Consider the following 20362-nt stretch of genomic DNA (forward strand, 5'->3'; position numbering starts at 1 on the left):
TTACAGAAATTACTAAATAAATGGAACGCAGCATTCTGCGTGGGATTCATTCTTTCTACACAAGACAGATGGAGTACTTCACCGCTGGGGCTCGAATGCATTCTACAAAAGCTTTTCATTCTGCTTATAATGCAGGGCAAATGGCCTGCTCACATTTTAACTGTCATGATAAAAACCCATCAGCACAGTAAATGCTTTCATACCAGGTCAGATGAAATGCCGTATTTAGTGCTTTATTTGTACAACAAGAAAATACACTATGCATTTCAGTACCCCCTCACAGTTGAGGCAGATGTCAAAGCTGACCCCCCCTATCCCTCATCACACTCATATACCCATGTGTAGGTCACATTCACAGGAAACGCTGTGAAACCTCACTTTCTTCCAGCAAGAGCACTTCCCCTTGAACAGTGATCCATAAATATACAATTTTTATTCACTAAACTGCTACAGGGAAACATTAGTAGGGGGAAAGAAAACTAAAACAATTACAGTCAAAAACATGGTTCTACTGTAATAGGCAAACAAAGAGATAACCATGGCCACAAGTGATAGTATGTCAGTTTGTTTATATTGTGAATAATCCAAAAAATTACAAACGACAAAAGGCCTATGGTGAAACGGAATACAAGATTTACATTTTCAAACACTTTTACAAAATCCACTAACAAGTGCCTCAGGCCGGTTTGTTTCTGTAAACACACAATATAGTACTCAAGACACTGTTCTTAAACAAAAGCTTAAGGAAATCGATTACACTCCCCACCCCATTCCAGGAAGATCACACAACTGACAGAGATGCGTTTTCCATTGCTGTGTGCAGTTTGCCATCAAACAAAAACAAATTCAAACTTAAGTTGGGATTTCTCAGAAATCAGAACAAAGTTCTCGGACAGAAGTAACAGTTTCAAAGCATAGCTTATAAAATCAATTCCCAACAGTATCAAATCAAGTGTAACCATGTATAAACACACCAATAGCTTTGAAAAGAAACAAAAATACAAGGCAAACCTTGCATTCAAACAAAATTCTCATCTCGGCCCTATTACTTGGCCCTATTACATACATGTCGCTTGAGCAATCGAGGATAATCTGACGCATCTCGTGTCAAATTATCTGATGAATTAAGTTTGGCCTTATTCCATTTTAACTACGATTCTATTAGTCAATGTTGCATTGAATCATCTCGGATAACTGCGTGCAGTAAGTCAAAGTATCCGTATGAATAAAATCATAAATTCATGACCAATAACTTGTACACCTTATTGGACAAGTGGTTGACCTCACTGGACATTTGGGAACGCTATGGAAATATTTATTTGTTAGTGCACTGTACATTACATGTATGTATGCAACAAGTGGACAAATAAAGTTTATTATATTTTCAGCATCATCAAAAACATTTTAAAATGTGGCTGTTAGAGAGTGAAATACAGTATCTGCAGGGCTTGCTTCGCTTTGCAATATGCACTTCTATTAACTGTTGGAGGTAAACAATTCCCGTTAGCGTTAAAAGGTCTCGTTCTAAAAAAACATGTTCCCTTCTAAATGCTCTCTTCTTTGGCTTGTTCATCGACAAGAATCTCACGTACAAAAGCTGAGCTCATTTCTGCTGTCTGAGTGTGTTTTCACCAGGTGATTTATATCAGTTATGTACATGCTATCCTCCTAATTTAAAACAAAGCAATTGCTTAATACTCTGTCTTCCCAGCAACAAACGCATCTAAATTGCGAAAGTCCCTTTGTGAAACCGAACATTTTGAATATCTACAATCTAATCAGGCTAATGGAGTTAGCGAGGTGTATGAAATAGGGCCCAGGTCTGTCTGGTGAGAGAAGCAGAGTGGTAGAGGAGGTTGGGGGTTAGAGTCTAGTCATCACTCAGTAGTACTGGACGGTGACTTGGAAATTAGGACACTGGGAATCGAGGTACTCTCGGCATGGCCAGATCAGGTTTGGGCAGTTGCGGAAGTACCCCTCTGTCCCAGCGAGGCACAGTGGAAACCGCGGGTCCCATCCGGCCCCCGGGGGAGCCTCACCACCCCTGGGGGCAAGCCGTCCGCGTTCTGGATCTTCCGGCCCATCATGGGGCTGCCGACGGGGCTGCTCTCCTGGGAAGCCACCTGCCTGCGGCGCTGCACCCAGGGGCTGCCCGACGGCGTCAGACTGCTGTCCGAGGAGTAGTCCGCCCAGCGCCGGCCCGACTCCGGGCTCAGCCTGCCCTCGCTGGCCAGGGGCGACTTCTGGGCGTGCGGGGACTTCCTCTGGGAGCAGGGGCTGGCTCGGGGGCTTGACCAGGGGCTGGAGCGGGGAGAGACGCCGGGGCTCAGGTGGTTGTTCTGCTGGTAGGCCACCCCTCCGCCCGTGGGGCTCAGCTTGTTGGTGGTGGACCGGACCTTGCGGGCCACCCGGGGGGAGGTGGGGTTGCTCTCCGTGTCGGAGGAGCTGCAGGCCGAGTCGTCCCCCAGGTACTGCAGCTCCCGCACGCGGCTGTTCAGGGAGCGGCTCTTCCGCATGGCCCCCTCCTCCCGCGGCCGGTCTTTGGGGACCTTCTTCTTTGGGGGCTTCGTCCCGATCAGCACCACCTTCAGTCCTCGGACACCTCCCCCGCCCTCCGTCTCGCCCCCCATGGCTTGGTGGGCTCTGATGGTGGCCTCCACCTCCTCGAACTCCACGATGGCGCACTCCTCCGTGCCCAGCTGGGCGTAGCGGCCGCTGAGCTTCTTCAGGTCAGACGGCAGGTCCTTCCCAGGCTTCAGCACCCGCACCGAAGCGATGGGGCCGAACGTACCGAAAGCTTTGAGGAGCGCCTCCATGAGGCGCTCCTGCTGCGCCGCCCCGCCCGAGGTGCCCCCGACGCCACTCTCCCCGGCCTCCGGCCCCATCCCAGAATCCCCGGCGGGGCCCCCGGCCCTCTGGGCCAGGCCCAGCTCGGGCCAGTGCTGGAGGTCGCTGAGCAGCAGCATGCGGCTGGGCTGGCTCTCGCTGGCGAACACGGGCACCAGCACCCGCCGACGCACCTTCCGCCCCTCGTCGTTCAGCTCCAGCAGCGTCGACTGCCTCAGCGCGTACGCCGTCGTTCGCCAGTCCCGCGTGAAGTGCTTCACCTGACGAGGTGAGATCAGAAATCGCAAAATGCAGGTCACAAAAAATGCCCAACGTCCCATCAGATGAAACTTACTTCGCTTTTTTCTGAACCTAAGAAGAGTACCTGCTGATGGCCGGAATACTTTATAACCATTATAGAAAAATACATGGTCACAAACATCATTCAACATCTCCACTTATTTTCTGGTGCACTTGTGCAGTGCACATTTTAGAGGAAGGTTGCAGGATGAAAGATAAGATCTGTAACAGTGTTCACTTTAAGTTCCCACAGAAGACTAGATGAGACAGGAAGCTTGCAACTGTATAGCTATTAACTGCAATGGCCAACTTGCAACTGGCTTAAAGTGTGAACAGAGAAATGGAGCAAATGATGCATGCATAGCAATATCAACTGTGCATCAAGTCATGCTACTCAAGTCTTGTAAAAGTAATGTGAATGCATATATTGATGGATGCAGGACATCAGAGGTAATTTCAGCCTCTAACATGCATGATCAAAAGCAAAATGTTCAATTATTTTAACACCAGGGAATTCTATTTATATTTTTATAATTTTCATGAGGTTAGCTGAGAATTCGAAGATTCTATCTGCGTTCTGGGTAGTTCTGAAATATTGAGCTTCAAAGATTCTGATTCTGCATACTTCTAAACAGTATTTTATATAAAACTTCACACATGTATTTACAATATGTATCTACAAACAACATATTAATGACGCTAACTCATTTTTGTCAAGAATGTCACTGAGAGCCTTATAAATCTCAACTCACAAGGTCGGTGATAAACCGCAAACAAAACACCAAATCACTGTATTAAGACCTGTATGCAGAGAATGGCCTAGATAGGCACCGGCTTTCTAAATCTAGAGTGCGGAGAAAGCGACTAAACAAACAGACCTTCTTGAAAGAGGTCAGCAGCTTGACGCTGACGTAGCCCATCTTGTTGCGGCGGACGTGTTTCAGCAAGAAGGCGTCGTGCTCCAGATTCTCGTCTGAAAGGTAGAATTCAATCTGGGCCACAAGCTTCTGCGTCAGATCAGGGTCCGGGGGCTGCCAGCTCTCCTCCTCCAGCTCCCCACCGCTGGTGCCTGCTCCACTGCGGGTGAGAGGATTCAATGCATCCAAATGATCACTTATCCAGGACAGCCCATTCCCCAAACTCAAAGCACTTTGCAGCGAACGGAGAAGAAGCTCACTTCAACCATCAAGTCTGTGGGGTCCAACCAGGTCATGCATGGCAGCCGTTTAGGCCAAAAGACTCCTCCAAACATCAGCGAAGGTAGAAAAGGTGAGATTTATGGCAGAGGAAGGTATTTATGGGGAGGGTTATGTCAGATAAAGCAAGTCCACCATACAGGAACATCAATTCTGAAATATTTAAAATGATGTCTCACGGGAACCAACCTAGTCCTGGCCTACCTCCCAGAGAGAGCACCGTGTTCCTCGTTCGACCGATAATACGACCTTACACTGCGTCCTGGCCAGGGTGACGCCAGGGTGTGCCGCGCCAATACGAACCAAACAGCCAAGGCCTCTCCATCTGGAGAGTGCTCAATCCCAACACATGGCCAAGCCTCCCACCCACATAGCAGCGCTACTGCCATGCCATTCATACTGCCATCAGGGCTGGCAACCCATGACTTTGCGCAAATCTACCCGCCCAATGCATGTGCATAGGCTACAGCAGGTTTCTGATTTCATTAGAAGGGTGCGTGCCACTGCCAATGGCTAGGATTGGAACTGCACGCTTCTTACGTGGTGCTAATTTACCAGCCGAAAACGTACCCCGACACTTAATCAATGACCTGTGGCTATGCGACGCCCCTTGAGGAAGTTAACATTTCTTGAGTCGACATTCAGTTTGACTCTGATGTATTATGGCGCAATTTTCTCTTTCTCTGAACTCACGGAACGGACAATTAATCTAGCGTTGTCAAACCTGTGAGAAACATGATAGACGAAATGAAAACTGCACTAAAACGTGAGCAACTAAAGATAAAAATACGAAATTCAATAAAACATTAATTGCCTCGGGATGACGCAAGATCTTAGCTACACCAACAGATCCCCGTGGTGCCATTCTCGATTTGACAGGTCTGTTCTTTACGTCAATGGTATTAAGAGTGTTCACAAGGGTTAAAAAAAGCCTAAACTAGAATACGCAGGTTAGGCTATATTCGAATTAAAGTTAATGAACCAATGAAATCATATGCACTTCAAGTAGCGCACGAAGCCAAGTCGCCTACTTTGTTGCATTACAGTGGACTGCAGTGGAAGCATACACGACTACGGTTACAACTATCACTTTCTCAGCACAATGCAGGCTATATGTAGTACACGGACATCGCTGTTACTAGAGAAACTAAGGTTACCTGGATTTATCGTGTCTCCCCACGTCGTCTTCACTACAGCTGCCCCCGTGGATATCTAGGTGGTTTGAGGAAAGCACTTCCGAAGGGTCTTCGTCTTCCGCAGCCTCAATAGCTACAGTTATTGTTACTTGGGTCCCCATCTCCTGTACCTGTCGATCCATGACCCTCCCGTTTCCTGTCAGTCTTGCCGAATCCGACAAGGAATCAAGCGAGCTGGGCAGCTCCATCACCGCGCTCATGCCCGAAAAGACAGCTTCCCTTCCCCGCTCGTTCCTTCCCTCCTCTTCAGAAACGATTACACTCAGCTCTTTTTCAGACACAGTGTCGCTTTTCCCAGTACTCGTTTGATGATGTGGAAGCTGACGATTTTGGCACCAGCGCTGTTGGATAGCGAATGGATCCCAAAAGTTGCGCTCCACAGCTTGCCAGATTCTGCCCCACGGAGACCCCTGGGGAAGCGTGGGGCTAGCAGCTAGCGAGACGCAACTCTGAACAGGGGAAGTGGAGGTGGAAGGATCTTGCGCTCTTACTTCCTGATCTGTAAAAGGCTTTGTCCTTTTGAAACGAGCTCTGGGATTGGGCCATGCAGTTTTTCCACACTCATCCCCAACCCACCAGCAAAAACCGAACTGAAGCCAAGAGGGAGGCATAAGAAGGGATAAATAGTGGAGAAACGCATTGGTTATTTCGTGCATTTTCCCCACTACCGTCATTTATTTTTTTAATCGTTAGCTTCTCTCAAGAGGCTGTCAGCTGACATGAGTTTAAATAAGGAAGGAAGCGCGAGACATAATTTTATGAATATGTTAATATACCTAATGAAATAAGAAAAGGGCAATGCACGTATCAATTGGATCGGCTTGCTGGCTTGACAGACCTGTAAACTGGATAATAGGCTTTAGATGTTAGATCGCAGGAACCTGATCTAATGAATCTTATTGAGGGACAAAAAAAAAAAAAAAACCCCAACAACAACAAAGACAAATGCAACGCTTCGTGAATCACGCACAATACGATGGGCTCATTACAGTATTTATATTTCTCCAGCTTTTCTCCTGCGAATCAGTTGGTACATAAGTTGCGATTGCACCAAACAGCTACTGGCGATGGTTGATTAGCCTGCGGCAAACCCTGTTGTTCTCTTTGTGAAGTCACTTTATCATTATAGCACCTAGCTGCACCTTCCTCATAAAACGGTTCTCACAGCAATTCCACTCCCGGGTCTTTAGAAAACAATGTTGGTTCCATTCCATTCCCCGTTTCAGTCTGAACAAATGCCACCACATTCTTCGCAATTTCAGTGACAAAGCACCTCTAGAAGATCAATGGTGGCTGAACATTTTCATCAAATAATATTAATTGACCTCACCTCAAGTAAACACGTATTTTGTAAACATTTAAAAAACAGTCATTCAATGAAATGAATTAACTTCAGCTGATGTAAACATGTACATTTACTTTGCTTACACACCATCGTATCTTATTCCACCTTATCTGTTACAAGATCAGCATGTACTATTTCTAAAACACTGTGTTTGTCCTCTGGTCTAGTTGGAACTACAGTGCTACATTGTTATTCCTCCAGTGTTGTAGCAAATTATCCAGTGGCAAAGAAAATGGCAGGCTTGAGACATGTATTATTCCTCTTGACCTGAAATGCCCAGCTGTTAAAATGACTCACGCTATGCACTGCAAGGCCTTGCTTTGGTTCGCACCGTGTTGTTGATCACTACGGGAATACCACTCAGTGGAGCCAGCAGTAATCTCCAGCAGCGTATCGTCTTCTGGCATGTCGTCATTGATTAGGGGTTGCACAGTTGTAAAAAGAGAGCCGGGGCAGTTTTTCCTGGAGGGTAAGCATATCACACCGATACTCTAACTTTGTTGCATTTCTCGAGGTCTTTTGCCCTTTGATTGGAGGGCAGCCATTTTGAGACAGGAATCAAAAGCATAAAAAATAAGATGAGAACAAATGCCCACAGTGAACACAACCTTCCAATTCCACCCTGTCAAAATGATATCTTTTACAATTACCCTCTACCACGTCTTGAAAACATTTCTTATATTATAAAACATGGTCATGCTCGGTTTCTGAATGATGGTAAATAAATTTGACTGTTTAGTCATGTTATGACTGTTTAGTTGTGAAATTTTAATTATTTAATAACAGACCTTATTTGGCAGGTTTCTGACTGATGAGCAAGGGATCGTGTGTAGTATGCATCCTACCCTTATCTACAACATAACATCCAGCAATCTTCTGCTGCTGGTGCTTTCTGTGTAGTCTGTATAGTATCCTGCTGAATTGTGGTTGATTGTGTGGCTCGGAAGGAAATGCCAGTGTGAATTTGGGTGGTGACGATGCTTAGGGAAGGTGAATTTTTCAGATTTTTCGGCTGTCAGACTGCTTTATGTGGTTAAGAGCTCCTCCAGCTGTTTAGGACACGCCCACAAAGTCACGTAACTCTCTGACTCACCAAGGTGTGCGTTGGGGACTTTCCCTCCTCACACTTCATCATTTCTGTTCCTCTTGTTTATTCCTTTGTGTTCTTCTCCATTTCAGTCTTTCTTTTTTTGTTCATGAGTGGCATTTCAAGGTTGCTGTGCGGTAGTAAAGGCCACCTGTCTTTGATTATTTGATTTAACTGATTGCTGCAGTTTGCCTCTGTCCCACGTCACGCTCACAATGTGAGTCACACGAAGATATTTATAGCCTGATGCACCCCAGAGAGCTCCGACTGGCCAAGTCCCCATGCATAATGTATCACAACAGACAAAATTACATTGATCCTGGTGTCTTCGTTACATGTCTCCTGGTGGAAATGTGAGATATTGAATTTATTTCTAGCATACCTTTAGCACTTTCCTCAAAGTAAACACCAACCGACACACAGATAATATGTGGTTGTAGACAGAACAGTGCTGACAGGTGACTGAAGAGGAGCTGAGATTGCACACACAACATATCATTTTGCTTAAATGTTACTTGAAATATTAAGTGCAGCTGGGCAGACGTCCAGGAAATGGACAATGAACCAGTGAATCATGTCTGAATTTGTGTCTACACAGATTAGGTTACAGTATAGTTACCTGGATTTTTCTGGTGAACAAATCACTGAATAAATGTAAATTAGCATGCGATATGTGTTTGCTAGACAAATTGACGAATCGGCTGAAAATTGCATCACTGGGAAAGAGTCTCTATTGTTTTATAGAAATACATATTTCACGAACAATACACGTTCTGGCAGGTGGCAGCCATACATGTGCATTGTCTCACGCTATTCACACTGTGTAGGAACTTTTAAAATTAGCGTTAGAGCTCTTTCGGAATGTTTTCTAAGTAGGAGAGGATGTTGATGTAGCTAACAACAAAAGGGCTTCGTTGCCAAGGAAATGTAATGAAGGAATCGTAACAGAGAGCTAAGGTTAACGTTTGTGCATTTTCTGTTTGATTTCGTGCTCGCTCTGGCCACAAAATACACATCTCGATGACACAATACGTACAGTATCAAAACTAATTAGCTAACTACCGTAGTCAGCCAACCTAGAGCTAGCTGCAGAGGGAAAACAATAATCCATACTAATATTTAACAAATATATAGGGGGGCTGATCGCTGAACTTTGGAATGCGCTCTCATAAACTCCAGAACAGTAATGTTAATAAGGGACGATTTCTCACTCCCACGGTAAGTTGTGTAACCTAGCTAACGTTAGTTGCGCCATAATAACTTGTAAATATAGTATCACAACGCTTTGATTCTATGTTAATATTTATACGTGTCTTCAGATTGTTACTCGTAAATATCCTGGATCATGATGTTAACCAGCTCGAAAAAAACGTCTTTACCCTCACACTATGTGATGCCTTTCGCAGGTTAATTTAAAATTACGTCTGACAGCCATGAATACACTTGCCCCGGAGCGACTAGCGCAGAGACGGGTGAGTACGCGTGTCACAATGTGAGACATATATAGGGACACCTTCACAAACCTTGTCCTACACTAAATGCACTACACTATGCTGAATGGAGATTCTCTTTACAAAACTCAATTTAGTCCAGGACTAAGCTTAATCTGTGTCTGTGAAACCGGCCTATTGTGTAGCCCACTGATGCGCATGGGATGTGAGTTTTATTGCTAATTGAAGCATTTTGAAAACCAAATAAAAAATCACTGCGAAAGGTCATTAAAAAAACATAACAGGGACCAAGAACATTAGAGTACACAAAACAAACATTAGAGTTCAGTGAGCCCCCACACAATGTATATTAAACAAAGGCAACATTTATGAATTTTTAACTTTTGTTTTGATCTTAAAGTTCATTGGTAACTCTGTGCACAAAGGTGCATGTCTCATGAAATTAATACAGTACATTTAGATGATCAAATGTAGATTGCATTTTGCATATTACATTTTATATGCATACGTTCAGTGCCATGAAAAAGTATTTTCCCCTTCCTAATTTCCTTGAATGAATGAATGGGAGGTATTTTAGCCCACTCTTGTTTGCAGAACTACAGGCAAATTGGTCAATTTTTGAGCAAAAGGTGCTGCCTTTAAGGTTGGTGCGACCAGTTATTAAGTTTAAGGGGGCAATTACATATTTGTCTAATATTACATTTTGTTTAAAAATATGATACAATTCACTGTGAGAGATATGCAATAATAGAGGAAATTGGGAAGGGTGCAATATTCTTTCATGGCAATGTAGCTTCATGGTGTCACCTGGGGATAGAACCTGCTATAATTCTGAACTGCAGATTTTATGACAGTTGTTCGGGACTTCATAAAATTGAGAGCATTATGTTGTCTGATACCAGCAAAAGGCAGAAACACGACCTGAAGCATAACCTTACATAACCTTCTCTCTCATCAACAACAGTCTGATAGTCATCTTTTTTTATTTGTTAGCTGGACCTTCGACTGTGCAAAGAACTTTCCAAAGAAACCGCCATAGACACCCTGAAAATTAGCCCTCAAAAGCAAGGTACGGTACTATCGGCGGGTGGTTGAATGTTGCCGATTCATAGGACGGGACTTAGTACGCTTTGAAATGTTGTGACCGCTGAACATATGACGGTGATCGGGATTCATGAACGCCCTCTGTCTTGTCGCTGTTTCTCCTCTCTCGTGACATCACAGAAAGCAGGCTGCCCATTGGTGCGAGGCCTCCCCATGTGGCGCTCCCGGGGTTCGACAGCGAGTTCACCGGCCCTGAGTGCACCCTGCTGTCGCTCTCTGCAGCCGCTCCCTGTGGGGCCACCGGAGACACGGGCCAGCAGGCTCACAGGGTCCGGTCTCGCCGGGCCCCCCCCAGCGCCGACTCCTCGTGCGGTGCAGGTACCGGCTCGCAAAGCCTCCTGTCATTTTCACACACTCTGTCTGCGGCCACACGAATCCCAAAGCTCTCTTCCTTTAAGCGTCCATACTAGCGGATTATAGCTGTTCCACTGGCTGTGTAGATCCAAGACTGACACACTTTGCTTCCGCTATGACACGGGTGCACACCCCCGGTCCTGGAGGTCCAGTCCTGTGCCGGTTTTTGTTCCAGCCAGTTATCTTTGCTTTTTGTTTTCTGGCAACACTACAAACTATGCTGATTCACTCCTGTCCCTGAACAAGTCTTTAGGTCACATTTGCAGTCTGTGGCTGTAGCTGGTGCTTGTACAGGTGTCAGACCAAGATGTGATTGAACTAAATAATTCAGAACTGAAGTTGGCACAAAATCCTGAAATGGGTCGGTCCTTGTTCTGTAGCCCTGTGCTATGCAACGCTCCACTTCTGTTGTAATTCCTGCCTAATGCTCTGAAGCAGTTTTGCCTTACTGATTTTCATTTTGTGTGTGCTAGCCAATCCTTGTTGGGTTTCAGCCAAAATAATAGGTCCTTTGTTTCAAACAAACCTTTGCTTCCCACCTGCCCCTTGGTTTGACTCCCACCCACCGGATCTCTGGATATTTAAAGGGATAATGATGACAATGCTCTTTCAGGTGACAGAAGGCATTTCGTGGAGCACACTGCTCCCAGTTGCCCCCTCGCCTTCCGGTCTCGTGAGGACACTTCCAACCCTGAGCGCCTTGACATGGACAGGTGAGTTTGGGGTGGGAGTGGTGGGTAACACTTTATTTTACAGCCTGTTAATTGCCTAGTATTTACTGGGTAAGTACACAGCTACTTGTGTAATTATTAGGTAACTACTTTCATTTCAGTTGTCAGTTCTATGAAACCATGTCAGTAAGTACCATATGCAAGTGCTATGCAAGTACATTATACGGCCCTTTTCATAGTATTTACCTCTGAAATACAAATAGTTACCTAATAAGTACCTGGTACTAAAACAGTGAATACTAGGTAATTAACGGGCTGTAAAATAAAGCACTACCGAGTGTGGTCCCATGGTTTGACCCCTTGTCGTACCCTTTTTGTTCTGTCACTGAGTCATTAATGTGGTGCAAATGGACAATGTTGCAGTATGTTGGCTGTATTTATGTTATGCAGTGTTTCACCCTTGCCAGCAGGTGGCAGCAAAACACTTGTAAAAGCTTACGATTCTTTATCCCATCAATCAGGCTGCAACAAAGGTGCTCTGAATGAACTTTGCAGCATGTTTAATCGAGATTTTACAACCACAAGAGCGACTTGTTCAAGCAAATAATGTCAATCATGTAGATATTCTCCAGTGACTTGTGAGCCAGTAACAGTCTGGTCCAGTTGAGATGGATTACACTCAGTGTTCATTAGACAGCCAGGCCAGGTGAGTGTTCATTAGACAGCCAGGCCAGGTGAGTGTTCATTAGACAGCCAGGCCAGGTGAGTGTTCATTAGGCAGCCAGGCCAGGTGAGTGTTCATTAGACAGCCAGGCCAGGTGAGTGTTCATTCGACAGCCAGGCCAGGTGAGTGTTCATTAAGCAGCCAGGCCAGGTGAGTGTTCATTAGACAGCCAGGCCAGGTGAGTGTTCATTAAGCAGCCAGGCCAGGTGAGTGTTCATTAGACAGCCAGGCCAGGTGAGTGTTCATTAGACAGCCAGGCCAGGTGAGTGTTCATTAAGCAGCCAGGCCAGGTGAGTGTTCATTAGACAGCCAGGCCAGGTGAGTGTTCATTAAGCAGCCAGGCCAGGTGAGTGTTCATTAGACAGCCAGGCCAGGTGAGTGTTCATTAGACAGCCAGGCCAGGTGAGTGTTCATTAGACAGCCAGGCCAGGTGAGTGTTCATTAAGCTGCCAGGCCAGGTGAGTGTTCATTAAGCAGCCAGGCCAGGTGAGTGTTCATTAGACAGCCAGGCCAGGTGAGTGTTCATTAGACAGCCAGGCCAGGTGAGTGTTCATTAAGCAGCCAGGCCAGGTGAGTGTTCATTAAGCAGCCAGGCCAGGTGACGGTGCGTGTCTTCCTGCAAGGCGTGGCCTGGAGCAGTGCCCCCTGCTAGAAGGGGAGGAGAGGCTACGGCTGCTGAACTTCCAGCACAACCTCATCTCCCGCCTGGAGAACCTCTCCCACCTGCGCCGCCTCGTCTTCCTGGACCTGTACGACAACCGCGTGGTGGAGCTTTCCGGCATTTCAGCCCTCACCTCACTGCGCGTGCTCATGCTGGGCAAGAACAGGTGTGCTACAGATACACACACCACAAACACACACGTACGAACAGCCTACACGTCCACTTATAGACTCGTGAAACGCTGTAGCAGTCGTCTGTCTGTTTTCCCCGTGATAAGGCGGTTTGACATATTTATGTATTCTGACTTGTATTTGCTGTGTTCCATTAATGCTGCAACATCTGAAAAACCGCATTAGAAACAGATATCTGCTCAGCAGTTGATCTGTACACAAAGCACGTATGAAAGTCCTGTATCCCCTTACTAGATACTACAGTTGGGCAAGAGAAGATGAAAGTCACAAACCACAAATTCAAATGCCACAGGGATCTCACTGCCAACGTCTGGTTTTCTTCCAAATATGTAAAATATAACATTTCTGCTTTAAGATCTGTTTCCGGAACACTTACCGGTGGCTTTCAAAAAAAAGGGACATACCACAGCTTTGGGTTACACTGAGCTTTTTTCAGAGTCTCAACTCCTGTAACCCTGACAGAATGGCTGCCACATTGCAAGAGTACGGCCCTGCACTTCCATCCCGAGTGTAGAAGTAATCACACATACCCATTACCTGTGTCACTTCTGCTTGCATCAGTCAACTGTCCTTAGTCTGGGCTGTTTTTTTCCATATGGCAAATGGCAAATGTTTTGGGTTAAATAAAGTGTAGTAGTGAACACTATGACCTAGGCAAAGGGATATTATGTACTGTAGTAGTGTACCACATGTCACTGACCTATAGAAATGAAGTGTTTTTTTGCTGTTGTTTTGCATTTAGTAGGCAGAAGCTACAATGGTGGAGTAATTGGCATTCAGTGAACTGTCATTGAGAAACTAGAAAACTCCCCTAGGAATGTTACATTTTGTGTCTCTCTTTCCTTGCTCTTATGCCTCGGAACAAAGTGACACTTTTTCTCTGTGTGTTTGCAGGATAAAGAGGATTTGGAATCTGGAGTCCCTGACAAAGCTGGATGTTCTCGACTTGCACGCCAATCAGGTAGGATCTTCTTTTACTCCAATCGGATAAGTTCTAACTCTTGTTAAATAGCCCATTTCTTCATATTTTTCATCTGTGTGTTTACATTAATCTACACTCTGTGAGAAATGTGTTAGGTAGACCTGTAAACCAGCTCGTTAATGGCAGTATTTAATCGATCATGTGGCAGCAACTAAATGCATAAAAGCATGCAGACATGGTCAAAAGGTTCAGCTGTTGTTCAGACCAAATGTCAGAATAGGGAAGAAATGTGATCTAAGTGACTTTGACCGTGGTATGATTATTGGTGCCAGACAGGGTGGTTTGAGTATCCCAGAAACTGCTGAACTGGGATTTTCACGGACAACAGTCTAGAGTTTGCAGAGAATGGTGTGAATAACAAAAAACATAAAACTGCAGTTCTGCGGGTGAAAATGTGTTGTTGAAGAGAGACGTCAGAGGGCAGGAAGGTGACAGTAATGCATTACAACAGTGGTGTGCAGAAGAGCATCTCTGAACACACAACGTGTTAAACCTCGAAGTGGATAGGCTACAGCAGCAAAACACCAATAAGTCCAAAAAACAAGTATAATAAATACTTAATAAAGTGCTCACTGAGTGTATGTCATCTGTCTGTTTGCATTCATCTATAGTCTCTCGGAGGTAAAGGCTGTCTTAGTTTAGTCCACCATATTGCAGCTGCTTAATGACTGACAGTGCGCCATGGTGACCCTCAGAGTTAAAGCGCAGACACCTCCTCCAGACAGCGGGTCTCTGGCGGAGCGGGGCGGGCTGTCTTCCCTGGCACTGGCGAGCGCTCTCGTTAGCGGCTGTGTGGAAGCCCGTCATTAAGCTGCTGCCCGCCCGCCGTTATCCGTGGCTTAGAGCTGTAATGCTCTCCCGTCGGCCCGTGCCCAGTTCTGGCCGCCCGTGTACAAGGGTTCTTTTGACAAGGCGGATTATTTTGCGCGGATCGCCCAGGGCCGACCCCCGGCACCCTGGCATTACCGGGCTGCTGGGGACGTGTTTACTCCGGGTAGCTGGGTTGTGGGGGCCGGAAGCCTCCGTTAGACCTGGCCAGGACCTGGAGTCTGAGAGGTAAGGGCAGTATGGCCGGCTTAAGGGTGCACAGCTAGGGCTGATCCGCTTCAGGATTTTGTGGCAACTTCTGCTCTTAATTATTTAATTAGCTAAATAATGTCTTGAACAAACATTTGAATACATGCCAGCTACAGCTGCAGACTGCTAGTGTGTCCTAAAGATTGTACTGTGTACAGTAAAGGAGTGAACCAACATAACTTATAGAGCTGTCAGAAAAATAAATGAAGGTAATTGGTTGGAACAAACAGGACCAGAGTTGTGCACCCCTGCTCAAAGGTGTCTGCCGGTTATGTCTGTGTCCCAGGGCCTTTGGGCCTTTTTGTGTCTGAGACTGGGTAGACTGGTTAGAGCAGCAGTTCTCAAACATTACCAGCCCACTAAACCTTCAACAGCCCGCTGACTCTTCAATGTGACTGGAAGTAATGTTGAACAGCTTTTTTTCACATCTTGTATCCTGTGTAAACACCTTCTCCATCACCAGTAGCTCACAAACCACAGATCTGGGGGATAAGTGTAGCCCTGGGAATTTTGCTATGTGGCAGCGTTTCCGAAGGTCCGGACACTGAATTCAGCCTTCTGGTAAGAGGCTGATATTAATAGGTAATTTCACCCTTCTTAGCAGGGCGGCTTGTAGTGTAGTGGTTAAGGTAAATGACTGGGATACGCAAGGTTGGTGGTTCAATCCCCGGTGTAGCTACAATAAGATCCACACAGCCGTTGGGCCCTTGAGCAAGGCCCTTAACCCTGCATTGCTCCAGGGGAGGATTCACTTGTAGTCTAATCAACTGTACATTGCTCTGGATAAGAGCGTCTGCCAAATGCCAGTAATGTAAAGTAATGTAATGGTCAAGAGAGGAATTGCAGCAACAGACACCCTCAAGCCACAACACTGTTTATCCCACCTTCTTCTCTGTGAACACTCTTGACATTGACACCCTGTGGCTGTGGCAATTAGAATCAATTTTCAACCATTGAGCTTGAATTCTGGCACAGTGTTGGTCCGTCAACTGTATATTTTAAAATTATTCCAAATTATCCGAACTTAAGGACTGTAACCACAGGCAGAGGGTGAGACAACATGCCAGTGAGCCTTTTTCAATGATAGGAAGGGATTTACAATGTCTTGTAACAATGTTTTAACACACAAATCTTACCTATTGTGCCTTTAAGAGGCTGAGAAGCTTGGGACTGTGCCAAGGGCTCGGGGGCCTCTGCATGGAAATGGCAGCCTGCACACAGAGCCAGCGCACAGGACCGTAGACCAGACAGCGCCTGCGTTGCTATGGCACAGTTGTGCAAAACACATTCACCCAGTCTGCGTGTGGTCCCAGGGCCTTGACATTTTTAATTAACGTGAAAAAACACAAACAGCGAAGAGAAGATAAACACTTCAGGGTTAGTTTAGAGCTCACTTCCTGTCCAAGGGGACTCTTTGTTTCACAGCTTTGTATTTATATACTCCCGTTTCTTTGCCGTATATATTTTTCACAGCTATCAAAGGGACGAAATATTTGCCACGGTGGTCCACCTTTCAACCGCGAAAGGAGTTTGTCATGTTACACAAGTGCGCTCGTTTTTTAAGGAGCAGCGAGGTCCTGGCTGCATGCGGCCTTTATGGACTTTCCCTGTCCGTGGGTTTCTGTGCGAGGTCTGGCTCGGGTCACTCGACGCCCAAACGCCATTGAAGAGATCACAGCGTGCTCACGCAGCAGTCACACAAGGCTTCTGGCAACAGATGAGAGATGAGAGAGGAAGATTGTAGCTAGAAGCTTGTGTTGAATTTGTGTTGAGATGTAGGTCTGGGGGAAGGCATAGATCGCATAGGTTTTGAAAGAGCAAGTAGTTGGTTGACCAGTTCAGACCAGCTTGATGTGGTTTGACCGGCTCAAGCCATGTTTTGCCACAGCTCTGGTCAACCAGCTACCAGCTCAGACAAGCTATCAGCACTAGCTGGTTGACCAGGTCATACCCAGCTAGGCCAGCTTATGACCTGCTTGACCGGTTAAAGCTGGTGAGGCTGGCATAACCTTACTGTGTCACAGTCTCCTTAGGCTGGAAGCAGCCCTCCATCAATATGACCCAACTGCTGAACACAGTCTTTTTCCTTAGCCTGAAAGTAGCCCTGCCTCAATATGACCAAACTGTCCTGAACTCAGTCTTGCTCCTTAGCCTGAAAGTAGCCCTGCCTCAATATGACCCAACTGCTGAACTCAGTCTTGCTCCTTAGCCTGAAAGCAGCCGTGCCTCAATATGACCAAACTGTCCTGAACTCAGTCTTGCTCCTTAGCCTGAAAGCAGCCCTGCCTCAATATGACCCAACTGTGCTGAACTTTTCCAGACCCTGAGGTCATCTCCCTCTTGTAAACGCACTTTGCCTCTGCACCCCTCCGACTGTACAGTTAGCTCCCACTGTAGTTCCAGCTGCCTCCTGTTATTCCTACTGGCCCCTGTAGGGGGCAGCAGAGCTCAGGGCAGCGGCTCTGTGTGCTTTCTGCTGCATTCGGGGGCACTGCACACGTGAGACAGATCTCCCAGGGAAATGGAGAATGGGAGATTAAGCTTTCTTCAGACAATCAGCTAAAACCTGATAAATCCTGTCTGCCCTACTTTTTTGTTGCTTTACATTTTTTCGCGGCTGCAGGACAAAACACATTCCCGATGTCAGGTGGCTTTTATTTACGTCGAAAACCAAAAACCCAACCGCTGTCTTACAAGGTCAGGCAGCTGTGAACCAGAGGCCCTCAGCTAATTCAGCCAGACAGAGAGAACGAACGAACAGAGAGACAGAGAGAGAAGGCAGAGAGCGAGAGAGAGAGAGGGCAGAGAGCAAGAGCGAGAGAGACAACTGGCGGAGAGGGAGAGAGAATGGACAGAGAGACAGACATAGCGGACAGAGATAGAGAGGATGGACAGAGAGACACATAACAGACAGACAGAGAGAGAATGGACAGAGAGACAGATAAAGAATGGAATGGCGGTGTCCTGTTGGATTTCAAGCGGTGTCTAATTTGTAATGGAACTCTCCGGGCTAAGCGCGCGCTTCCCTGACCCGCGATGCATTCATGTCGAAAGAGAAGTGGGGGCAAAGCCGAGCAGGAATGCGCGGGAGCTCGATTAAGCGGCTCGCTCGAGCCGGACGGCACGGTCGGTGCACCTGAGACGGCCGGTATGCCTGGGCGGGGTGAACAGGCACAGCGAGCCGCGACGCGCCAAAGTGAAATATCCCGGGGCGGGATTATCTAATCAGGCCCGATGACTGACGGCTGGGAGATAACGCGAGCCGCGTGTTCATGGAGCGACGGAAAAGGCAACGAGGCCTCACGTATCACCGAACCGGAAAGAAAGGGCATGGCCACCCATACAGTACCCATACCACCACGAGCCCTGCCGGCTCTCCCACTGCGACGTTCCTCGGGCTCTCATGCACAAATAACGAAGTGGCCTCCGCTTCGCTGTGCTACTTTGTCTTCGCCCCGCACCTGTGGAGGCCCGCTTTCGGCGGGAAACCCGGCTGCCCTCCCCCGGAGCCTTTCCGAAACGCAACCTGTGCGAGACGTCAACCTGAGCCGAAAGTTCCGTTATCATTTGCAGTCATAACAAAGTCATAACAAAGTCATTACCTGTCCCAGATGTGCCCCCTGCCCCCCACCTCCCTCCAAACACAACCTGCCGCTCGCTCTCCCCGAGGGCCGACGGTAACAGTGGAAAGAAGTGGTGCGGAGACCTGATACAGCTGCACGTGAGCCAAGATGGCCGACAAAGATGGTCCTCTTTCATTCTTTTGAACACCAAAGGAGGTTCAAAAAGTTGCAGTACAGTACGACCACTGCCACAGTAATGCCGCTGATCTTTTACCCTTCGGGAATATTCACGGGATGCATTAAATTGGACTCTTTCTCCCCCAGTGGTGAAGAGATGGCACATTGGACATTAAGCCTCCATCGACATCGATTCTACAGTCCAACTAGATGGCATACTCTTGTATTTCTTTTGTCCTCCCCTAATTCCTAACCACAGGAAATTTGAATTCATAAAGTAAGCTTCCAGTGCCATATTGCAACACTGGACAACCCCTGGCACAGTATTGCTCGTGGTCCTTTACCCTTCATGCATATTCATGAGATGCGAAGTGAAATATTTTGGCTCCAACGGTGAAGAGACAGCACGTTGGTCATTAAGAATATGGAGCAGAGTGAGTGCGGGGTCTACAGAGTTTGTCGGGCTGCCTGTGGGGCCACCTGGAAGCCCCCGTCACCCGGGACAGAGAGCGGGGAGCGGAGCCTGCTTCCGCCAGCCTGTCTCCAGTTACAGCCCAGCGCAGTTCTGTCTGCCGCTCATGTGGAATTCGACTTGAGAGCGGACGTGCACAATCTGGCCTTGATTTACAAGCCTGCGAACGGGGGGATGTTGCATCGATAGCTGCAGCTCTTTCCAATGACCTGCGGGGTCCCTTCATAGCTCCCGGGAGTTTGTAATACTCAGAGGCCCCTTTGGAAGCGCAGGGTCTGATTTCCATGCTGTCTGATGCGCAGAGGACTCGACGAGGAGGTGACAAGCGCCTTAAATCGGGCATCTTTCTGCCTCCGCGGTGGTGTCTCCCTGGAGGTGTGAGTTAGTTAGGCTCATTACAAGGGGGCCCCCGCAAGTTCCGTCATCTTTGAAGGGTAGTCGTATCTCACCGCCCCCCGGAGGGTTTTCCATCGCCCAAAGTTCCTTGCATAATTTCGCTGGAGAATGTAGAATTAATGCAGAGCCTGGAGGCTGCGGGGAGTTCCTGAGAACTTGAGGGACAGAACTGTGCCAAAAAATATTTCATCTCAAATTCACGGTGAACCCTGGCCTCAGTTGTGCTACGCTGTAAAAAAGTACATTTGACGGTAAAGTACTAGCAACTGGTTTGGCAGAACTTTACCTTCTAAATAACGGTATCAATAAGTCAAGGATGTTGTAGCAGGTTGTCTAGCTCTAACTAATGTATTATGGTGTTTCTCTGTGAATAATACAATTATTTACATTTGTGCTGTTTACAGTTTCGTATCTCCGATATTTTAAAGACTTTCACCATAAAATCCACTGACATGTTTTACAGTATAGCATATTGCCAGGGTTCTGTTTATAGCCCAGTATAAACAGACTGAAATTTACATTGAAAGTCTCAGTGAACCGAATAAGAGCAGTCCGTGTAGGAGTAACAGTGAGGCTCCTGCACAGTGGG

The 20362-nt window shown here is 46.8% G+C and overlaps 2 protein-coding genes across 3 annotated transcripts in view; one reads left to right on the top strand and one right to left on the bottom strand.

Annotated features, from left to right (window-relative positions):
• Nucleotides 1-207: 207 nt before the first annotated feature.
• On the bottom strand, nucleotides 208-6174 carry LOC133130914 (la-related protein 6-like). Its single transcript, XM_061245906.1, has 3 exons — nucleotides 5480-6174; nucleotides 4005-4203; nucleotides 208-3107 (listed from the first exon to the last, which is right to left on the bottom strand). The coding sequence occupies exons 1-3, from the start codon at nucleotides 6172-6174 to the stop codon at nucleotides 1950-1952; spliced, it is 2052 nt and encodes a 683-aa protein (XP_061101890.1). The 3' UTR covers nucleotides 208-1949.
• A 1117-nt stretch (nucleotides 6175-7291) lies between these two features.
• LOC133130817 (leucine-rich repeat-containing protein 49-like) overlaps nucleotides 7292-20362 on the top strand; it is a 54214-nt gene continuing 41143 nt past the window's right edge. The window contains exons 1-7 of one of the 2 annotated variants that reach the window (XM_061245691.1): nucleotides 7292-7332; nucleotides 9357-9422; nucleotides 10395-10470; nucleotides 10626-10823; nucleotides 11473-11572; nucleotides 12878-13081; nucleotides 14001-14067. In XM_061245691.1, the coding sequence (XP_061101675.1) occupies nucleotides 9384-9422; nucleotides 10395-10470; nucleotides 10626-10823; nucleotides 11473-11572; nucleotides 12878-13081; nucleotides 14001-14067 (684 nt within the window). In that variant the 5' untranslated portion in view covers nucleotides 7292-7332; nucleotides 9357-9383. Of the gene's footprint in view, nucleotides 7333-8899; nucleotides 9169-9356; nucleotides 9423-10394; nucleotides 10471-10625; nucleotides 10824-11472; nucleotides 11573-12877; nucleotides 13082-14000; nucleotides 14068-20362 lie in introns of those variants that run through there. The other variant, XM_061245690.1, reaches the window with a different exon arrangement.

The sequence above is a fragment of the Conger conger genome, chromosome 6 (genome assembly GCF_963514075.1).
Source record: "Conger conger chromosome 6, fConCon1.1, whole genome shotgun sequence".
NCBI classification, from domain to species: domain Eukaryota; kingdom Metazoa; phylum Chordata; class Actinopteri; order Anguilliformes; family Congridae; genus Conger; species Conger conger.